Source organism: Haliaeetus albicilla, chromosome 24, assembly GCF_947461875.1.
Source record: "Haliaeetus albicilla chromosome 24, bHalAlb1.1, whole genome shotgun sequence".
Taxonomy (NCBI): domain Eukaryota; kingdom Metazoa; phylum Chordata; class Aves; order Accipitriformes; family Accipitridae; genus Haliaeetus; species Haliaeetus albicilla.
In genome coordinates this window covers 9,244,971-9,267,016 of record NC_091506.1, presented here as the reverse complement: position 1 = coordinate 9,267,016, position 22,046 = coordinate 9,244,971, and the positions used below count along the sequence as shown (strand labels likewise).

Below are 22,046 nucleotides of genomic sequence, written 5' to 3'. Positions count from 1 at the left end.
GATGGAGAAGCATGTGGGGAAAAAAAAAAAAAACCAACAAGGAGCAAGTCAATTTATCCATTCTGTCAAAATGGCTACGATCAGCCAGGAGGCAAATGAATAAACGGATCAACAAGTATTTCACACTTGTGTGTTCTCGACAGGAAATCACAGATCTGAAACCAAATGTCTGAGACAAAACTACCAGAAATAGTGGCAAAATACTCCGCTGTTTAGTCTGCATTTTAAACATTTTTAGCTCACAAAACTCCTTGAATTAAAATACTGGAGTAAAACAGGAACTTGTTACTACAGTTCCCAGTTAGGAGCAGCCATGACAGTAGTTGGAGGGGGTCTAACAGCAGGACCTCGGTCCCCACTGGAATCTCCCTTTGCCTGCGTACCCGAACGCGTCTTGTTGGCCATGGTGATTGCCGCTGTCTTTTCCGCTCCCGAGCTTCCCGTCTAATTGCTGCACTAATGGCAGCAAAAGCACCGCCAAAGATCGCATCAGAACATGGAAATGAAATGCATAAATACAGTAGGTGGAAAATGAATCTGAATTGCTAGAGGTGTCAGGACTGAACAACTCACCTAGGAGCGGACATCTACATTCCTCAAGGACAGCGAGTCTGCTGTGCAGCCATGTCACTTCATGAGCTTCCAGAAAAGGAAATACTGAGCCAAGAGCTTGTGTTTAATTTACGTGTCTGCTTCTGAGCAAGTGCCTGATGGATCCAGGCATGTTTCTTCATACATTAAGAAGCGTTCATATGTTTTTGCTAAGATGCAAACTACAATTCCTGTGGGCTTTTTTCTTCTTCTCCCCAGTCTCACATTTATCAACACTCAAAGGTTGTAAAGAGCTTAATAAAAGGTAGATTAAGGCTTTGGAAATAATGCAAATAAGGACCACGGCCTATAAATAGAAAATATATTAAACTGTATCTGGTGTTAAGGGATCTAATAATTAGCATAGGTTGACTGAATTTCTCCTGTTTCACTTATCTGCAATGAGCTTTTATCTTGAATCAAAATGTTCTCCTCCTGTGATTAGTTTTGTTATTAGCTGTTTCTACACACGGATTAAGACAATGGGAAGGCAATAGTTTACTTGCCCGAGTGTATACTTACTGAAAAAGAGTTTGTCATGAGGATGAAAGCAGTTTCTAGTTTTCAGAATAATTTTGACTGATCTCTTAAAGGCAAACTCTCTTCTACATCTGTTACTTTATGACTTTTCAATTCTTGACTCTTCTACATAATTTGGGGCCTGCTAATAAACTTGGTAATTTTTTCTGATGTGCCTCATACTTCGAGTCCTTTTTGTGTAATAAATATGTATTTCCGTGACACTAAAATTCAAGGAGCTTTGAATGGGTTATAGGCCTGAAGCTTCAAATATGTCCTTTTCTTAATAAATGTTTTGAAAAGGGAACTCTACCTCACTTCATTTCAAGCACTTTCAGGAACATCCTTCTAGTCTCCTCTGCCTCATGGTGTAGTGGATTCTACCTCTGTTACTTGCTTATAATATTTCTAGAATTTTTCTTATGGCTTATTTGGTCTGTGGAGATGGTAGTTTAAAACATACATTGTTTTTATTTTCTGTGCTTCTTTATTATGCCTTAGTATGCTTAATACTGCTTACTACTTTCTGGTATTAAATAGATTTTTCTTAGGGTATTAATTATTTGCGATTTGTTTGATATTATTGCCATTGTTGATGCTATTTATTTTTTAGAAACATTCTCACAGAAAATACTGCACTGTTTAATGCAAATGCTACTGGAATGATCCTGCTGATGTGGAGACTTTTTATTCCGATGTATTAATTGATGTGGGTCTGTCGTGTTAAGCAAAGGAAGCCCAGTGGATATGTTCACACTACGCTGATTGTCCGATTTAACCAGAACACCACTTCAGCGAATACAACTTGCTTCTCTGTGGTATAGCTCTATTAATGCAGAGCTATGCCCAAGGTACTTAGCCCAGCAGATAAGGAGTATTGGTGCACGCAGAGCTCACACTAACATGCCTGCATCTCTCCTGGCATTTGAGCTAGGTCACTGGGGTCTGACTCAGGTATTTTTACAGAGCTAGTTAGAGATGTATTCAGCATACTACAGCAGAATACACAACAGGGTATTTCTCAGTGGTTGGTTCAGTGGATGGTAGTTTATTGTCTCTGATATTTGTGTTTCCTTGTCACATTTGTTAACCTTTGAATGCAAGAAACTCATTAAAGCAATTCCTCAGACACCCATACTCCAGGCTTCCCCAGAGCTCTCGAGTCACTACCAGATTAGTATCAGCGACAGCAAGAAGCGAATCTCCAAATGGGTTGATTGATAGCGAGATTAATGATCCTCAAGACTTCTGTCCAGGTTAATTATTTGGCTGCTTACAAATCTTTGCTTTCAGGGAGATGGGTGGGGAAGGAGGACCAGCTGGCTGCCACCCGGTCTGTCTGTATTAGCGTGATGAGGTGATGTACATAGCCCTGTCAGAGCACTAGCATTAAGTAGTGTATTTTCAGTGTTCTCATTATCTGCCAGGTACGAAGTAATTTGATTCTCTGCTCTTGGTGCCAGCTGCTCTTTTCTTTTCCTTTGTGCTGTGCTTCCAAAGGTAGCTTTTTGTGCCATTACTAATTGTGTTCTAAACAAAGTTAACAGAGACACCATAAAAAATTGTAAGTAGCTATTTCTTTTTGAAATGGCCAGTGAAAAAAGCCTACCCTCCAAATACACGGTGATGGAAAGAGAAGGGAAATAATCACACTTTTAATATTTTATCCTGCCCCCAAATAAGACAAACATGAAAAATGTCCTGCAGTGTTGGGAAATCTTCTTAGTTCTCCTACGCAACTTTAGTCCAGGTGCAGGTGGACATGTCTGTTGAGAAAGAGGGAGCTTCCCATTGAGTATTTCATTATATTTAACAAACTGATATTTCTGCCTGAAGATGGGCAGGGCCATCAAAACAGAGGAAAAAACATGCCTAAACTTTTAGCACATTTTTGTGCTATGCTTAGGTCCCAGGCCATGGCTTGGGATATCTAAAATAATTCTCAACTGAATGTCCTGAGGTCCTGTTTGGAGGACGGAAAGAATATTTTTGCACGGGAAAGAGCAGGGCTCTTCCATTTTGAGAGTAATTAAGTGGGAGTAATTAGGGACATTTAGGTGAATGTTCCAAAGAAAGACCCAGTTTCTGCTGTCCTTTCTTAGGTGGGATCATCTCTGTATTGGTTTTCCTATAACACAATTTCAATCCAGATTAATTACACTTTGCATTTAAAAATACCTGTGTTTTAACCTCCCAGCGTGCCACCCTGTTTTTATTCTTTCCTTTCCTGATATTCATCCCAAAGGGAATTCATGTCCTGAAATGATAATATCAAGTATGCCCAATTTTGAGTTCTTAGAGGTGCTACTAAAAGCTCCTCTCTAGTAAGAGGCAATCTTCATTGATTGCTGCAGTTCTTGTGATTACAGAACAACTCTTCACTTGGTTAAATTTAGCTTCCTTCTGTGAGAAAGTTTTAGGCTCCTTTTTAATATTACATGATGTTTAGGGCATTGGAAGTACACATTTTATAGGAACTGCCTAAGGTATTATTTGATTGGAAAAGGCATGTCTTTGTTTTCCTCTGTGATTTTCTAGTCTTTGTTATGAATGTTTCATTAAATAAATAGTTGGCTCAGGGAGAGGAAAATGAATATGTCAGGCTTCCCTTTGGTTTTTAAAACCGTGCCTAATTTTTAAACCATTTTAAGATACCACCTATAGGTTTCTTTACCCCATTTTTGCCTGAAGACATTAAAGTTTTGAGTGGTAATGCATATAACCAGGGAGCTTGTTCTCTTGAAGTAGAAAATACTGATGAGTAAACCCATTCAGTCATCTGTAAAATTGCTGAGTATATCCAACACAGCTGTTGTGAGTATTGATTAAAGCAGGAGGGGAAGGTCTGATGCTGCTAGCCCTGTCAGAGGTCACCAGGAGAGTAATTAGCTACCAAGTGTTACAGGGCCAAGTGTCATCACAAATAAGGTTTCACCATTGCCTTCCCTGTTCTCCAGGGACACCAGGAAGAAGGGACAAGGAAGCGTGGAAAATGTTTGTGCTGAGTTAAACTAAGATTTATCCACTTACAATTTGCAATTAAAGAGCTTTCTAAGTGCGTTTCTGCACTGGCCACCTGGGCACTTTCTGGTCGCGCAGCTGATGAGGGGGGGAGGCCTTGAAAGCAGCTCATCTTGGTGTGTGTTGTCATTTCTTAACTGTTTAGTTATTTGAATACCCTTCTGAAAATTACTATTTCTTGTATAATACCATACGTGATGTAAATGGGTGTCTAGTCTCTGGTGCAGGATAGGATCTCAGAGGATCGGGAGAAGAGGATTTTTAATTTTGTGGAGAGCTGTGTAGTCAGCTGGCAAATTTAGGCCATAAATATTAAATTAGCTGTCTTTCTGTGTCTTCTGAAATCCCTAGTCTTATTTGCAGATTAGTTTTTCAGATGGACAATTTTACTAGTGCTGTGTTCTTCACCACAAATACTGTGTCAAAGTTTTGTCCACCTTCTTTTTTTTTTCCATCTGTCTTTTCCCAGTCTTTTTCCTGTCTTCTCTTTGATAGTGCAGAATGCGTGGTTGTAGATATGTGTGGTTGGACTGGTGATTAGTGTTTGGATCTTTTTAGCTTTTGCGGGACTGTGTGGGTGTGCAACAACTCACTGATATGAAAAAACATTTCTCCTTGCCCAGAGGAAGCCCCCTGAAAGGGACAGTCTACTTTTCACCGTTCTGTCTAGGAAAGGATGCCAAGGACTTGGTACGTGGATAGGTTTCAGAAGTTCACAGCGTGCCATCTAGACCTCTCCAGTTATCATATCTGTGCAATGCTTAACACTGCTCAAGAAGATTACAGGCAGAAATTGCTTTGTGGGGAGAAGGCAAATCATCTTCGGGAGGGTTATGCAGGAGAATCAGCATTATTGTAGGGAAATTTTCCTCCTTTTTCAGCTTTCCTTTATTCCTTGGTTTTTATGCATTCCTGCTTTGTATATCCTCCCATAGCTCAAGTACGGTCAGGCATCGCTGCCTTACCACTCCAGTATAGCATAGGTTCTTTTGTAACTTGACTTTTGAATTCTGATCATTAAGTGTTAAGACTTGGGAAGGAAAATAATTGTAGAAAATTGGGGCAATATAAGCCATTTTCTGGCCAAAAAAGAGTAAATGCAGATGGCCCTCTGATACAATGAACGTAATATCACTGCTCCATGCTGGTCACTTATTCATATTCATAAGATCAGCTTTTTTCATGTGGTTTCTCTTCCCTTTTTCTTCTTAACGCTTGAGTCAGTTTTATTGCTCATAAAAATCAGTGACTGATGACCCCAGCTAGAGCAGTGCAGACTGCAGACAGCTGTTGTCCAGGCTCCCATCCACTGCTCTGCTGGTGACATGGTCGTGATTTGCAGCGCTTCTGTTGTTCCGTAGTCTGTGGCTCTTTTCTGAGGAGTCATTGCCAATTCTGACAGTGACAAATGCTTGCCAAGGAATAGTGAAGCTAGTTTAAAGTGCAGAGCCATGTGTTACTAGTACACTTGACTGCATACATACTCTGGTTTTGGTGCCAGCAGAAACCAATCTTAATTGTGTCTCCTGGAAAACATGCAAAACAGTTCAACAAGAATCTGAAGCATCTTTTCTTCTATTGAAAGTGAGAATGAATGTGCAGAGGTAGTGAAAGGGATCGTTTCCTGTCTTTGGATCCTTGTTTGGGAGTTACTTGCAGAGCCCCCCCACCCGTGATGGAGGAGCACGGTGAATGAATGCCTGTATCCAGGTTGCATTTGATAAAGACTAAGCCATGTCCTGCACAGCCTGGTTTCGAGGTCCGTTACAGCTCCCAGTTTGACTCCTGTTTGATCTTGCCTGTTCTGCCCACCAGCTCAGGGCTGTGTGTGAAAGTAGGGTGGCTGCAGGGACTATTGGCCTCTTCCTTAATAAATGTACATTCTGCAGAGCTCCTGTCTGTGGGAGGCTGTTTCTGGAGGAAGGGTACCCAGAGGACAAGGTCTGCCCTGCTCTGACAGTAGTGAATAGGCCTCCAGGACCCTTTCAAGCCATCTGCCCCCAAATTAGTCATGCTTTAGGAGGTAATGACCCAAGAAGAGAGCGGTTGCAAGAAATCGGGAGCCTAGAGCTCCTAGATGCTATTACAGAAATAAAGTAGTATAAATCTGGCTAGCCTTGGAGAGGGAATACACACTGCTCCGGCCAACAGAAATGCCTGGAAGAAGGAGCAGATCCCTGGTGAACAAGGGAGCAATGAATGTGCCAGTCACTTCAGCATGTGAGGCAGGACACGGCTCTTGCGTGTCCCCAGAAAGTGAAGCATTCCCCTTTGATTTTTCCTGTGTTCAGCCACTGTCCTGGTAGTTGCAGCCAGCAGCTGTGAAGGCAATCACTTGCCCCTCCGCAATAAACCATTGCTCCTTCTCTCCCTGCCTCAGCTGCTCCGGAGAAGCACAGATCCCTCGCCTGTCATCACAGATCAGGGGATGCTGCCCACGCTAGACAGAGTACAGAGGAGTAAAGGCCAAACGCTGCCCTCGGAGCTATTCCCAGCACTCCCATTGACTGCAGCGCGCAGTGTGTGTTTGTATTGGAGGCAGTATTAACTAAACACTAAGGTGCTAGCTTCTACGTGAAAATAACATGCACCCATGCTTTCAAGCCATTGTGTGATCTGGTTCTTCCTCTTGCTTTTAGATGAGTATAAAGGAGAAGCTGCTTGAGGTTTATTAACTAATAACCAAGGAAACCTGGTTTGAGTGTCAAAATCTCACAAGGCATCTCTTCTTCTGCAGAAGCTAATCTGGTATTTTGCTCAGCAGAGACGGAACAAGCATTTAACCCAGCTAATCAGGACCATCTCTTGGCATATTTTTATCCTTTCAGCTTGATAATAAGGTGCTGCTGCTCTGGACTTTGCATCCTATTAGTTTGCTTTAATAACTCACTGCCAGTATCTCTGTAAGAAGATTCTGGGCAGGGGGATGGCTCTCCCTCACATCATCTTTGCATTCCAGACCCTGCCTCTGTTCCTTCTCCGGGGAGATGCTAATCTCGCAGTGTTTTACTTTCTGCATTTTGGTTCGTATGTGACAACTGCGTGTCTGATCACCACAATCTCGCACAGTTATTGTACCCCAGGGAAAGGGAGCCAAAAAAACATATGGGGCTAGAGAAAACGGTGTGCTTCACTGCACACAGACGTATTTCAGAGACAACAGACTCTTTGGTATTTTGCAGAAAAGATGTGGGCTCTCTGAAATCTTCTGGAAGTAAAATCAAGGCTGTGATTTGCTTTTCCTCAGCCAGTGCTGCAGAAATGCAAGAATTATTCTAAAATTAGTTGTTTCAGTTGTTAAGATTTTAATAACCATTTATGCCATTGACAAATCCCAATTACTCATTCACTAAGGACTGCTTCTGTCAGAAAAAAAAATCTGGTTTTTTTCTGCTGACAGTGTTGGTTTCCTGAGCAAATGGGCATACAGGTGCAAACACCTGCACATGTATACACGTTGGGGTTAAAAGTTACAGGCAGAAGTGCTCATGTGAAAACAGTTGTAGACTTGCACCTTGTCTAGCCCTGCATCCGCTCCTACCTCTCTCCATGGCTGCTTCTCCGGTGACTCGAAGCAAGCAATTTTCTGCTCTCATCCTTTTCCTTTATCCAGCCCTCCCCATACATGCACACAGATTTACTGCAGCCTCTTGTAGCCTTAGCAACTGCTGCCACTTCAGGTTTGTATACTGAGGGAAAGGTTGGGAAAATGCCAAGGGATAGAAAGGAGCATCCTAAACTGGGGGAGAAGGCAGACGCTAAATTTTCTGAAATGCCTCTCAGTAGCCTTGATCCCAGCTATCAGTATTTATTACTACAAACTAAACACAAGTTTGCAAAAGGCTCTTCTTGGGCCCAGGCGTTTCCTCACTCAGTCAGTCCCAGGCTGAAAAATGGACATTATCCAAACTGGGGGCCTGGAGGCATCTGCCTGGTGCCCTGAGATGCGTGCTCTCTCCTGGAGCTGCACAGGGAAGAGATGCAAGAGTAGGAAACAGACCCAGTAAGTAGAACTTGCTGGAAAATTCATCCAGCTACTTTGTGAAACCCGTCATAAAAGGTCTTTCAAAGATCAATCCACTTTATCCTGCTCTCGAGTCCGAGCCTGCATAGTCCCATCAGTGCTGCCTTATGCTGTCACGAGGAGCCCCTGAGACATGGAGGGAGTCATCAGGACAGGGATGCGATGGCCTGTGCACCGCAAGCTCAGCTGTGGAGGCTAAACTTGGAATATTTATAGCAATTACGAGCAAGTGAAAAAAAAGACTCCAAGAGGCATGTCTTCACCTAACGTGCCGGTATCCAGTATTGTAACGAACATGCTGCGTTATGTATGTATATACACAAGACAAGAGTGTATTCAGTGTGATGTTTGTGACTTGAGAAAAACTTTAGTCAAATTCCATGGTGACTGCCTTTCGAAACAGCTACAGAAAGTCTTCCAGGAATAAAATGTGGAATTGTTAGTGACACTAATGATTGTAGCAAACTTCACTATGTGAAATACTCATTTACTACATTGTTATTCCAACATTGTGCTCAGCAGAGATATGCTGGACTCGGATATTCAGCTATCCCCATCGTGGGCCTTACAATATTGCGTATGTGATTATCCAATGCAATTGCATGTTTTGAGACTATTAAGAAAAAACTGTCTTATGGCTGCATAAAAAAGCACAATGCCAGCCTATCAGAGCCTCTCAGACTATAAAATAACAAATTAACAAAAAATAATGCTTTTCTTCAGTATCATCAGCTTAAAAAAATCCTGTAAATCCCTGCATAAAGGTCTGGGTTTTTTATCAAACACCTTCTTAAGGCCTTCATTACCAGGAGGAGCTGTTCAAGGATTTTTGTAGTATTGACTCAAGGGAAAGAGCCCCAAATACATCAAAATCAGGAACATTTTGCCTGTTTCATATTCATAGTTTCTTCTTTATGTGTGACTGATTTATTCTGCTGCGTGCCCCCAGGGTGTGCATTGTCCAAAATAAAGGCTGCCAACAAAAAATGAGAACAGGGAGTAAGTAGGGTGGGGGGAGTTCAACCGATGTTTTTAAATGCTGTGAGACTATTGCACATCTTGCATCCTCATGTGTGAATTCACCTTATGGTGTTTCTTAACAAAAGCATACCCACTAAATAAGTAACTTCAGCACAATGCAAGACATTGTGCCTGAAAATAGAAAGCTGCTCCGAGACAATTACTCCACGCTGTGAAATCCGCTCTCTCCTGCTTCTGTATTGTCTTAAGTTGTACTTGTGCTGCCATAGCATGTGCTTGCATTATAAAGCACTGTGACTGTGCAGGAAAAAGTACAAGTGCACAGAAAGCAAGCACCCATGATTTTTTTAGGTTCTAGTTTTGCCTAAGAGAGCGGTTTGATTTTCGGTGACTTTTTTGCTCTCTGGCACATACGGATGTCGAAAACAAAGGGAGCACAAATTACTTTGACAAAGTCAGCGAAGCCGGCTCTGCAGAGCGGGCTCTCTTTGGAGAGCACAATGCCCGAATTACAGAGAAGCAGACTGCAAGGCAGAAACTTAAAAGCCACTACGTGCAAATACGTTTCAGCAAGGGAAGCGGCAACTTGACAGAAGGCACGGCTCACGAGGCCGCCTGCAAACTTTGCCCAGGTGTTGAGGAGCAGTTCATTAAGGGCTGCAATGAGAGGGATCTTTCTGCAGTGGGAAGCTATTGTTAAGCGCCCCGACAGATGAGAGCAGACCCTTCTCCTGCCACAATAGCTGCTCACACCAAGCAAGACTCATTAAATATTCAGTTCCAGCCTCAAGCAGCTCATTAAGTCAGCAATGAGCAGTGACGCTGGTGTTGGAAAACCCTGCCTCAGTTAACATCACCATGCAGAGTCTCCTCGGATCTCTTGATGTTATTCTGCTCAGTACCTTTTCTGTGATGACCAGCTTGTGCTCTCTGCTTTGCATTAAATACAGGTAAAAAAGAGTCAGGTGGATTTAAGTTCTTCTTTATAGGCCTTTTCAGAGATGAGTCCTGGGGCCCAAGCTAAGTGGCTATTGCATTTTTCTGTAGCAGGAGGAGGATGGGATGAGGGTTATATGGCTTTAGTGTTAAAAAACAAGCAAACAAAACCACGTAACGTTTAAAGGATAACTGTCATAGCAGAACATCATGACGTGCAGCAGTTACAGATGCTGTATTCCTGTCTGTCAGCTGAAACTTTTACCGTAAATGTATTTCCCCTAGAAATGCTAGTGTCTTAGGTGGATTTTGGCTTGAACTGTGTTCTGAATATGTTTCTTGTGTGCAGAGTTTCTTTCTGAATGATGTATTTGAAACCTGTTTTGCAACCACTAACTTTTGTGAGTATAATTTTGTATTCAGTGGTACTTAGCAATAATATACAGAGGCATTTATGATGGGTGGATGTCAGATGTCAATGAATTAGAGCACACCAGAATCCAGAATTAGGATTGTAATGGTAGAAAATGCAAATATGTTTTCCTGCAGTGATGTTTTAAAACTGTAACAGCTGACAGTATGGACCAGAAATGGAGAAGCAGAACATGTGCAAAAGTTTTCAGCTGTTTTTTCAGAGGGCAGCTTTTCACACCCTGCATCTATATTTTTTTCTTTTTCCTTTAACAGAAAGTGTTTTCAGACTGCCCATTTCTATGTGGAGGACAGCAGTTCCCCCCGTGTGGTCCCCAATGAAAGTATTCCCATTATACCTATTCCAGGTAAGACGGGCTTAATCTCCTATGCTTGTGCTACTTGGAGTCTGTTTCAATTACATAAAGAAGAGAAGGTTATGCTTGTGATAAATCATGGGGTTTTGGTAGAAATTTGTTCTATCAGTGCTGCTTCATTTAATTTAAGGTGCTTTGCAATGGGGCTCTGAGTGCCAATGCTGTCTTTTTCCATAGGCACCGCTCCCACGTTGTTTTAATAGACATTTCAGAATAACCTTTGTAAAACGTCAAAAACACGAGCAACGCTTCTTAAAAACTCTAAGGCATTGCATCCAGGGTGAAACCAGCTGCTCCATCAGGGCAGGTTGCGGGTGAGGGATGTGCAGCTCCACCGCTCTCTGGAGACTGGGGATCTTGCCCCCTGCTTTCAGCGTGTGCGGAGGTGGTGTCTGCTGGGTCTCAGGGAGGAAGGCAAGACACGGGGATAAGCAAACAATCTCAAGTAAAGTCCAAAGCCATCTGTTAATTTGGTATTAATCAAGTTACCAAAGGTCAAATTCACCTCTCAGCTATACTGAGAGTGAAGCTGGAAGCAGAGTTTAGTGCTATTCTCTCTTCATGAGGCATTTCCCCTGGGAATTACAAAGTGCAGGATCCAGCTCCCTTTAAGCCGTGATGACAGAGAGCAGCTTGGTGTTACAGTGGCCTTTGCAGCCGCTGCCTTGTTTGATGTTGGTCAGTGTCACAGGCAGAATTAAGATACCCAAAGTGTTGTATTGCCCTCAGTCTGTGAAATGCTTGCACATGTTGCTTCAAGGTGTTTTAAGTTTCCTTGTCGTATTCTGTAATTTGTGTCGTTGGTCTAGGATTCAATCTGCAGCTAATTAGGTTCATTTTGCCAAAACACATTCAAAGCTGTTTCTGAGACAGTGAAGAAACATGCTTTCTTGAAAAGTGAAAGAATCCAGTTATATTTTCCTTGATTTTATTCAGTAGGCATGTGTGACTTCTTTCTAGAAAGACTCTTTCAAAGTACCCATGGGAACTAATATGAAAGGTTAGCTAATACATTCCTACAGAAAACGTTAGGCAGTTAGCCTTGCAGTCTGATGCTGTGCCACTGAAAAGAAAAGAAAACATGCTATTATTTCCTCTCTTTTCTGTGGCAGACTAAGCCGCATGTCCTGGCCACCTCAATTACTTAGCAAGGAGCCATCCTTCCTCTCCTCCTCCTTTAGGGTAACAGGAGATGGGAGGTTTTAGTCTTAGACCCCCTGCGATGAGTTTTCACGAAAGAACCTAAATAGTGGAGAACTCTCTTTTTACTACTCTAAAACCCGGAGGAGCACTTCCCTATTGGGGCTGGTTTTGGCAGTCAGTTTAGTGGTCCCACCATGCCCGCTCTCGTGTGATACCTCCTTAGAGCTTGTGAGGAAGGGGAGGGTGGGCTAACCTGGACTCTGTGCAGAGCAGTGTCAAAACTTGGGAGATTATGAGCACAAGGCAGTGAGGGAAGAGAAATTCTTCCCTCAGAGAGAAGTCTCTTTGTCCAACGTGTAGGGTTTTTTGCTGTAATTGGGACAAATTTTTCTTAAAGAAACCAGCAGAAAGCTCCATCTTTTCATGCTGCGGTCTGTGTTGTTGAGATGGTGGTTCTTCCCTGTTTCAAGGGTATGTTTTGATGGTCAGTCCATTAAAGACTGGCTGGCATTCATATACATTGTAATATAGGCTGAAGAAGTTCCATTAAAACTGTGCAGGTGGCAGGTACCATAAGGCCAGCACATGCACTAATGCTTGTCCAGCAGCCTTGTAGCATGTAACAACAAGCGACTGAGAACAGGAGAACATTGCCTTTTGGGGACATCTTCCCATGACTAGAGCAGCCAAGTTGTTGGACCACAGCAGCTTTGGGACTGACACGACGCTACCATCACTGCAGCGCACACTGCGGTCTGCTCAGGCTCGGTAACGCTAAGAAAGAGCTGCTCACCCCTGATAATGGGCACTGCAGATTAAGGCACCTGCTGAGCAAGTGCTGCAAGACACCTCGAGAAGCTTTGTAGTTAAAAATCTGCAAGACTGCTGATGAGCTCTAAGGCATGTGAAGAACTGGGGCTTAGGCAGAGGTTTAGTCTAGTTGGATGCACAGGTGAATCCAGCCCTTGAATTCCCAATCTAATTACAAGCTTTTTGTGGATATAATGGACATTCAGACACCTGCATACAGACATCCAAATGGAGGTGCATTAATCTGAAGCCGAATCATACCTGGAAGGTCTTAAGAGAGAATGAACTGATGAACCTGAAGATCTTGGCACTGACAATAAAACTATTCAGGCCACCAAAAGCCAAATCACCCTCTGGAAGTGCCTCTCTGTGTATGTTTATTGCCTATTACCTCTACAGGGAGTCTGTAATGAGGCTCAAAGTTAATGGAGATAAATTCCAGCTTTGTTGGCTTTTTCCAAAGGTGGGAGATACTGCCTGGAAAGATCTTGAAGCTCTCCTAAACATTTTCCTTCTTTGGAGATGTAAAGAGGCCTGTTTTCCCCCATATACCTGTTGCTAAATGACAGTCTTCTCTGCCGTCAGCTGCTGCTCCCACATAGGCAGCCCACTGAAATGCCTTAAAAACATTAAATGATAAAATTCTCTTTTGAACTGACTGCAACTGACGAAATTACAAGTCTCTGAACTTTTCCTCTGGAAGCTGCCAGAGGGTGTGAGAAAGTCTTATTTGCCATGTTGATCCTAGAAGCAAAATATAAGTGGCATTTTCACAGAAGCAAGTTTTTCGAAGTAACCTTGTTAGGTTGTGAAGCCCTATCCTTACAAAAGAAATTTGAATAGATCCCCGTGGGACCATGCATCTACCTCCTCCAATTCAGTGGACCAACTTCTACTCTCAGTTATGAGCAAGCAGCCACACTGATGGCAATTTAGAGCGGTGTGTCTAAATCTTAGTAGATTTGCCCATCTACAGCACGCCGTGAGCTGCCGGTGGGAAGAAGCTGAGCAGGTTTGGGTCGCCTGGTCCTGGCCCAGGTGTGGGGTGGCTCTGCCAGGTGTCTGGGAGCCAGGCACAGTGACGTTCTGACGCAGCTGGAGAGGTTTCAGAAGCGGTGCTGGTGTCTCTGCATGCCACTGCTCTGCTCCGTGACGTGTCGGCATGCTCAGAGGTAGCTTTTGTGTTTATTTCTGTGCCACATTCTGCTCTTGTTTAGGCAAACCCTCTGTTTTCTCAGGTCTATGAACTCTAAAATCAATCTACCAGCTACCTGCAATAGGCACACAGTGCAACTTTTCAGGTCCAACATCTAAAAAAATCTTCTTCTAAGGGAATTATTTTACCCATTTTCTATTTCACTTCCCATGGCGTATGTGCTTAATTATTGTGCATGAAGCCACATCACCCATAGGCGTGTGCTTATCTGTGCAAATTTGCTCTGAGACCCAAATCATTATCATTATTCATAATTATCTGCACGGCTTGATCTAGAGAAACATAGGACAAAGGAGATATCATTAACTGAGTCACCCACTGGATATTACAACTGAAGTATAAATCTAAACTCACATAAGCCTTGTGCCTGACAGTAATGCATCTGTAATCAACGACAGATTTCTGAAGCTTCCCTGCCATTCAGCCCAACAAAATTATTTCTCCATATCTTGTCTCTTTGCCTCCACACTCAGTTAATTTTCGCCACATCCATATCATCTTTGCCTGGATCTCTTCACTATAACATTTGGTCTTGGCAAGATCTCTTTCTCAGCAAACGAGCTCCTGTTTCTTGTTGGCTTGGGTTTTTTTCCATAGCTGGGTCAGTATCTGGTTAAAATGTTTCTGGACTTGATCCTTTTTGGTAGGTTTGGATAAGTAAGAATAAAAGCAGCATCATAGCTGCAGACCTGCAGCTGTGTTTTGCAGCACTGCAAAACAAAATGCATCCCTTAACAGTTTTCCTTTCTTCTTATCACAAGACCTGCACCACAACAGCAGTGCAGAAGTGCACCTCTGTGCAACTTAGATGATACCAAATAGCGGAACTAGCACAAATTCCACTTCTACCCTCCTCCTCCTATCCTTTGTTGCAGAGCTTTCCTGCTCTTGGGTGGTACATTGTTCTGGAGCTTGCTGGGGCTTTACTGGTTCCTTGCCCAGCCGATGGTCACAACAGATGCTGTGGCACTCCTGTCAGCAGGACTTGGTGTGAGATCAGTACAGAGATAGTTGAGGCTTGACCCTATGGCAAAACTCAAAGCTCTGCATAGTCTTGACCACGGTCCGGGGAAACATGGCTCATAAAGAACACAATGGCTGGCCAATGCAGATGATTCATTTAGCATATTATTCCAGATGTCTTTCACCATTTTTAGTATAAGTAAAATGTCTCGGATGTGATGCCGGTTATTTCAGCTGTGTGCAGGCTGCAAGGCTCAGGAGCACTTCCCAGTGCTTGGATTGAGGTACACACAGTTTTAGGTGTAAAGGGCAGTAAATTATTTTTTTTAACTAGTATTGGAGTTTATGAACACTGTATTTAAAATAACCAGTGGCAGAATCTGATGGAGAAACACTCTTATGCTTCTTCAAGAATGACTCAGTGTGGGTGCATGAGCCCAGGAGATAGTGGAGTAGCCAAGTACGTTGCAGTGAAAAGGTATCTTGACCACCTCATGCAGTCATGCAAGGGTGTGGAGGCCAGTGCAGCCATGACCCTCCTTCATTTCCCTCTGTCTTCTCATGGTTACAAGAAGGACTCCCATCAAGAGTCCATCTTATTAACTCTTACCTTCTGTTAAATCTCTGCATAATTTTGAAACCTTCTTCCTTATTCCTTCAACAACCATGGTTGCCTTCAACCTTTCCTGACGAACATCAGGGGTTAGACTTGGTGTGTTTTTCACAAGCTCAGTTTCTGCACTTCTGGTATCTTCTGCTAGCATCCACCCTGTGACAAACTGTTTCTATTAAGAGACTATACCAAGACATATCTCATTTGACAAGGAAACTGCAGGTTCCCAACAGAGGCTTGGTATCTTACTTCTGCTAAGATGTAGCTGTCTCAGGTTGCATCCCAAGAGCTGAAGAGCAGAGCACCAGGACACGTCTGTGGCCGTTACAGTGACAGTGTACGGAGCGCACAGTGATCCTCTGTGCTAGAGACTGGCGAAGTACAAGGAAAAGCGCTAACTGCAGCTGAGGACTTATTTCTCAAGGGCATGAAGCTCTTCACTGAGCACAGAGGTAGTGCTCTTCAGCTGTTTAAGACTTTATTTCTGCTTTCTGCTCCCTGCGGATTTATGTTCCAGCACCATATTGTGAATTGTACCTATCTTCAGCTTCAATTAAATTCATGAATGCAATATTGCAAACACAGCCGTCCTCTGAAGCCAAGAAAACATCAAGGTATTTTAGGGAACATCCACCTTCCTTTTTCTCTGCTACAAACTGCTGCTCCTGCAGCACACTGAAGAATTTATGGTATGGTATCTAATCATGGTACTTGTAACGGAGGCTTCAGGAGTTGGCTAAATCACCCAAAATCATGTTTTTGTGGTGGCCATGTGAAATGCAGATAGATCCTTTTCTGAAAGCCATCACACTGGGCTGCAGAGCTCTGGAGTTGAACCTCCATGTGCTTAAATGTAAGGCATGTATGTAATTGATGGCACGACTGGGACCTGAGGATGGAAATGTGTGAGATTAAAATTGTATTCCTTAGCAGGCAATACCAAATAAGATCATGTTTAATGTCTGTGCTAAGGGAAAATTCACATTATTTCATTCTCTTGGACTGAAATTGGTTTTTTGCTTAAAGGGAAGAAGTGTATTGCTATTACATTTATAATTAATGATAACCTAATCTAAGATTTGTACAAGCAGATTTAAACTGAGCTCTTATTTTGACACGTATAAAATTTTATCATTAACATCTTTATATTCCTGACTGACACATGGCTAATAGCATTGTAGTAGATTAAATCTTGAAGCAAGAGAGATTAATGTAGCTACAATATTACACAGGTGATTCTTCATATTCTGCTTTTTCATGTGTCTCCCCTTTATCAGAAACCTGCCCTTGTGTTCATTTGACTTGATTATAACAAATAGATAGCAATTATCTTGCTGGAAGGACTTCTGTGTTTTTCTTTCAACATGTCCACCTATCCAGGACTTTCAAATGTATTCGTAGTGTTCTCCATGCCTTTTCACTTTGAAAGGCATTTTTATTAAAAACAGTACTTGATAAACACATGATTACAAAAATGTGAGCATTAATGAGGAATAGTGTCCCCAATAATCAACTCTTAGTAATTTATTATTTAACTTATTTCAATTTATAATTTGTCTTAATTACTGAGGTCAGTGACTTCAGGAGGATGCCAGCCTTAAAGGGCTTCAGCAGGTAGTTTGATCTCCTACAATGAAACCTACTGTATTGCCTTTTTTAGTGCTTATGCAGATATGATCTCCACAGAAAGCAGACGCCTTCTCAATACTAAGGGTTTTTTAATGACTTTGTTTTATCATAAATTACTTGATACTCATGTTATACAAATAAAACTGTTCTTATATTTCTGACCATTTTTTAACACAGCAAACAATGTGATCAGTCAGAAAAATTAATTATTCCAAATTAAACACAATGGCTTCAGTTGCGTCCTTATTTTAAATAGTTAAGCAAGGAAAGCCAATATACTGCAGAATTAAAGGCTCTGACTATATAAACGTGTATAATTCAAATGCATTAAGTCTAAAATGGTTTGAAGAAAGCTGGGCACCACCCAATTGTACGTGTGGAATTAGTCGTGGAGTCCAGTATTTGCAGGAGTTAGGGCAGGCTGTGGAGTTGCCTGCTCAAACATTTCAAATTCAGTCAGTGCCAAAATTTGAGCTGCATGTGAAGTTTCTGACCCCTGTAAGTGTGTGCACTTCAGAGTATACACTCAATCTGTAGGTTCAGAGATTTTTGTCTAAGCTTGTCTGTAGAGGTGAACCCCTGATTTTAGTGGAGTTGATAGGAGTTTTTCAACAACCTCTACTGGAGCAGTATTTTACCCAAGGGTATGCTATTAATCCTTGCAATATTCTTTATGATCAGCCACTTTTCTAGAGACAGGCCAAATACAGAGGTACTTGGGCTTTACATCCCCATTTAGTTCTGTGTGTTGTGTGCACTTTCATATTGCGTGGTACAGCTGCATAGATCCTACTTAAATCTGGGCTACGAGTGCCCCATTGCTGGTCGTGGAAATTAATCTGTTGGAATGCACTCCACGTGGCTTCTTGGTTACAGTGCTGCATGTGAAGGCAAGCTTTTGCTATAGCTCTGCAGCCTTCACCCCGATACGTATTGTAGCTTATGGAGGGGCTGTTAGACTCAGTTTTAAGTAATATGCATCCCAAATATTGATGCTAGGTATTCCAGCTGCTTGTGGAGTTTTTCCATCCCTCTTTGTAAAAAATAGAAATCCATGAACCCCACTGAATGTGGTTAACAATAAAATAAATATATTTAAAAAAAAAAATCCTGGGATTGCATTCAATGTTCTCTCCAGCAGTGGAGAATAAGAGGGTGGAAGATGAATCAACATCCCAGGGTCGAGTGCTGCTGGGAACAGAAGGGTGCTTGTTTGCTATGGATATGGGACATCATTTGTCAGATAAGTTGTTTTTCAGTGAGTTAAGAGCTCAAATCCAGTCCTACTATAAGCTTACTGGTAGATACTGCTTTCCAATCGGGAAAACTTTTTTGTAGAAGATGAGAACTGTGAGGATACGCTATGGAGAGTGGACTCTCCAGGATTAATGTAATTAACAATGTCACTGGTTTCACGATTGTCATAAGCCAGGTTAGGTTTGTGCTACCTTCAGAAGGGGCGGTTTCCCTGTCACTTTACTGTTCCTCACGGTAATGAGTAGGGTCAACCTGTCTACCCCACTGACAACTAATCCTTCTTCCCCTTCCCTGCAAATCAATTAATCCTTTCTTACATTCATCAGCCCGATCAGCAGCCTGATTCAGTTCACTGCTCAGCCCTGCAGGCAGGGAGAAGGGAGTGGGAGAATCCCCCCGTCCTTTGGCTGAAGCCAGCTGTGAAGAGCACGCTGAGAATTGATGGAGGTGCTCCTGAGATGCAAGGGATGGCACGGGGCTGCTGAGCGGTGCAGTAAGTGGCTGCTGTCGGAGCAGATGGGCCAAGCCACGTGGCAGCTATGGCACATGAATCCAGGTGGCTTTGCAAATGAGAGACTGAAGTGCAGTGACTAACAAACAAATGGAATAAGCTTTCACATTAAAAGTAAGGCATAAGATACATGGAGTATATTGGATTTAATAGACTGGGTAAGGTAATAGCTGAAAAACAGAAAGCCTTTACAAACACAGTGAAAGACATGGAAGAATTTTCTTACCGAGACTTCTTCATGTGTGTCAAACGTCTCGTCTTCAGAAACACCAAAACTCCAAAATAGACAAAGATAATATGAGGAAGCACTTTGATTTTGACCTTCTGGATTAATTCCTGACACAAACCCATCTATTCCAATCCAATGCCCCTAAACTATCCAGTGAGCTTTCAGGCTATAAATGAATCAAAATGAATCTGAGATCTTATTATGTGGAAATGTTGTCTCTGATATGATATCCCATTTTTCTTTTGAAATTGGCCCCTATTGCTTTAACATTACAAAGGCAGGTTATTAAGTGGGAGACAGAGGAAAATCCTTCTGGGTAGGATTGCTAATTGTCCAAGCTTTAAAGGTAACCCTGCTCGAACTTCAGTGCTTCTATACATTTCAGGCTTCTTTTGAAGGTGGCTGTCTTCTGAAGGAATGTATCGAGTAGGCTGCATTGTCGATTGCCATTTCTTAAAAAATGAGGTGCAAGTAAAGGTTTTCCTCTACAATCTTTTTTTTAAGCAAACATGACTTTAATCTTGGCATTCTCCCTTTGTGGCAGGAAATGAGCTCCACTGTGCTCCCTTTCGGTTTTGTGGTTTTGATACTCCTCTCAGGCACTTGTCTTGGACCAGAAAGTGAAGATGGGAACTCCACCAAAGTGTTAAATATCTAGCATAATGATTAAACATATCCCCTACCTGTCAGCTTCAGTAGTGTCTGATTATAAAGAATATTATTGTAAGTTATATTATTAATAATAATGAACACATATACAATTAATTTTAAGGTTCTGGAGACTTTTGCCCCTGTCCATCTCAGATTACTTCTTTCTCGGCATAACACAAAGGGTTAGTATGTTAGTATGGTGCCAGATTCAGCTCATATTTTGCAGAGAAGTAAATCCAGCATCACTTTATTGACACTGATAAAACAGATGGCAAAACCAAGCTAGACAGAACTGTAATTATATCTGTGATGTTAGAGGTGAAGGTACGTTATTAAAACATTTCCCTCTTCTCTTTGAATAATGTGTAGCTCTTGCAGAATGTAAGCATCATACTGACAATATCAAATGTTGCTCTAGCTTTTGGATGGGAAAAAGTATATGGTGCAAAAGGGAATATGTGCAGAAGAACTATAAGAGCTCCTAATTAGCCATTATAGGATTCCATTAATCTCTTCAATCGACTAAAAGAATTATAGTCATTGCAGTCTATTTGTCTTAAGATGGAAAGAAGGCTTAACCAAAGCCTTTGGACTGACGATTGTGCGATGAAAAGCGTATTCTGTGCATCTAGCTACATCTTTTGGTTTTCTTTGAGAAGGTCACGGCCATCTTCAGATAACGTCAGAGCAGATATCATTCAAGACTGCTGAGTATATTAGTACATATTTTACCGGAGGTCTGACAAGCCGCCCATGGCTAAGCATGCATATACCCCAGCTGAAGTAATTTGTGTTCCTGGGTGGGAGTTTGGAGTTGGAGGTCACGAATAGCAAAATACAGACCCAAATCACTTTAACGCTTTTCTGTTTCACTGGTTAGTGTAATAGCCTGTATCTTGCGTACAGCTGCTTCCTTGTGGCTATCAGCAGAGGGCAAGGTGGGCGTACAGGGGGGAAGCAGCGGCGTCCTGCCCAGCTGCGGGCTGCCTGTCCCCTCTGGGCTGCGCGTGTCCCTCGAGGGGTGGCCTCTGCCTGGCTTCTGCGCAGAAGCTGCCAGGTCTTGCACGGTCAGCAGGACCGTGTTATCCCAGCAGTTTGAAAGCTGGAAATCGTAAGCGTTTTTTTGAGTTTCTAACATTTGTGGGTGTGATTTTAATCTTCCTAATAGGTAACAATTACATTTGCTCCAAGAAAGTTTTCCTGAGTTTATGGGCAGCTTCAGCGGCATAAGCTCCCTCTCACCCAGTGAGCTCATACGTCAACAGTATTTCCTATTTAATGTATTTAACGTTTAATTGTTGCCCATGTTATCAAATAGGATAAGTAACTGCATTGGGCTAAGGCTTCTGGAGGGAATCGGAATTGAAAATGCAGAAGAGGAGAAAGGGAGGAGAAACAATAAAGGACAGTGAACAACAGAGAGGTGAATTAGCAGTGGCTATAAAGGTGGAGACATACTGCCACTGTGCAGTGATGATGATAAAAAGAAAACTAACCATATTTTGCCATGGATCTCTGGTGCAGACCCATCCTTGAAATTGGTGGGAATTCAATGGACCAGAGAGCATGTTATCTCTAATGTATTTTTTGGCTCACAGATCACAATTAAAATTAAATTCTGCCTTCTGCAAAATTAAATTGGACACACTGGTCTGCTGCAATGAATCCTTGATCTCGGTTGGTCTCAGTTGAGCTAGACTACTCAAGAAAAAAACAAATGATAACTATGGAACTTTCCTTGTGAGAGTATATGAAATTGCTATCATAGCACAAGTTATTTTCAAGGAAATCTAGGATGTATGGGTTACTTTTCAGGAGAGGATAGATTGTTTTACAGGCTTTTGCTACTGACTGCTGTTCCTATAGATCATTCCATTCAAGTGTCTTGGCTGCAAAAGTATTAATACAAATGTTGTTATGAGATGATGATGTTCTCAATATTACATAGAATAAATGTTATCACTTAAATATTTTTGAAGTGCCAGCTTTTCTGCATGCTGCAGCTTTTTGCTAAGCTGAGCATACACTTGTCAAATGTTTTGAATTCTGTATTATTCAGTAAATGAGCATGTGGTTAATTGAAGTAGCATTACTATACTGGGAGGTGATCAGATTGCAAACGTATCTTTAACAATTGGCTCTTGTAAATAAAATAGAAGAAACC

General features: G+C 42.1%; 1 protein-coding gene across 4 annotated transcripts in view; it reads left to right on the top strand.

Annotated features, from left to right (window-relative positions):
• The window catches only part of PTPRG (protein tyrosine phosphatase receptor type G), a 412,532-nt gene that overhangs the window by 361,513 nt on the left and 28,973 nt on the right, over nucleotides 1-22,046 (top strand). For all 4 annotated transcript variants that reach the window (XM_069811972.1, XM_069811975.1, XM_069811971.1 and 1 more), the window contains one exon: nucleotides 10,760-10,851. In XM_069811972.1, coding sequence (XP_069668073.1) covers nucleotides 10,760-10,851 — 92 coding nt within the window. The remainder of the gene's footprint in view (nucleotides 1-10,759; nucleotides 10,852-22,046) is intronic.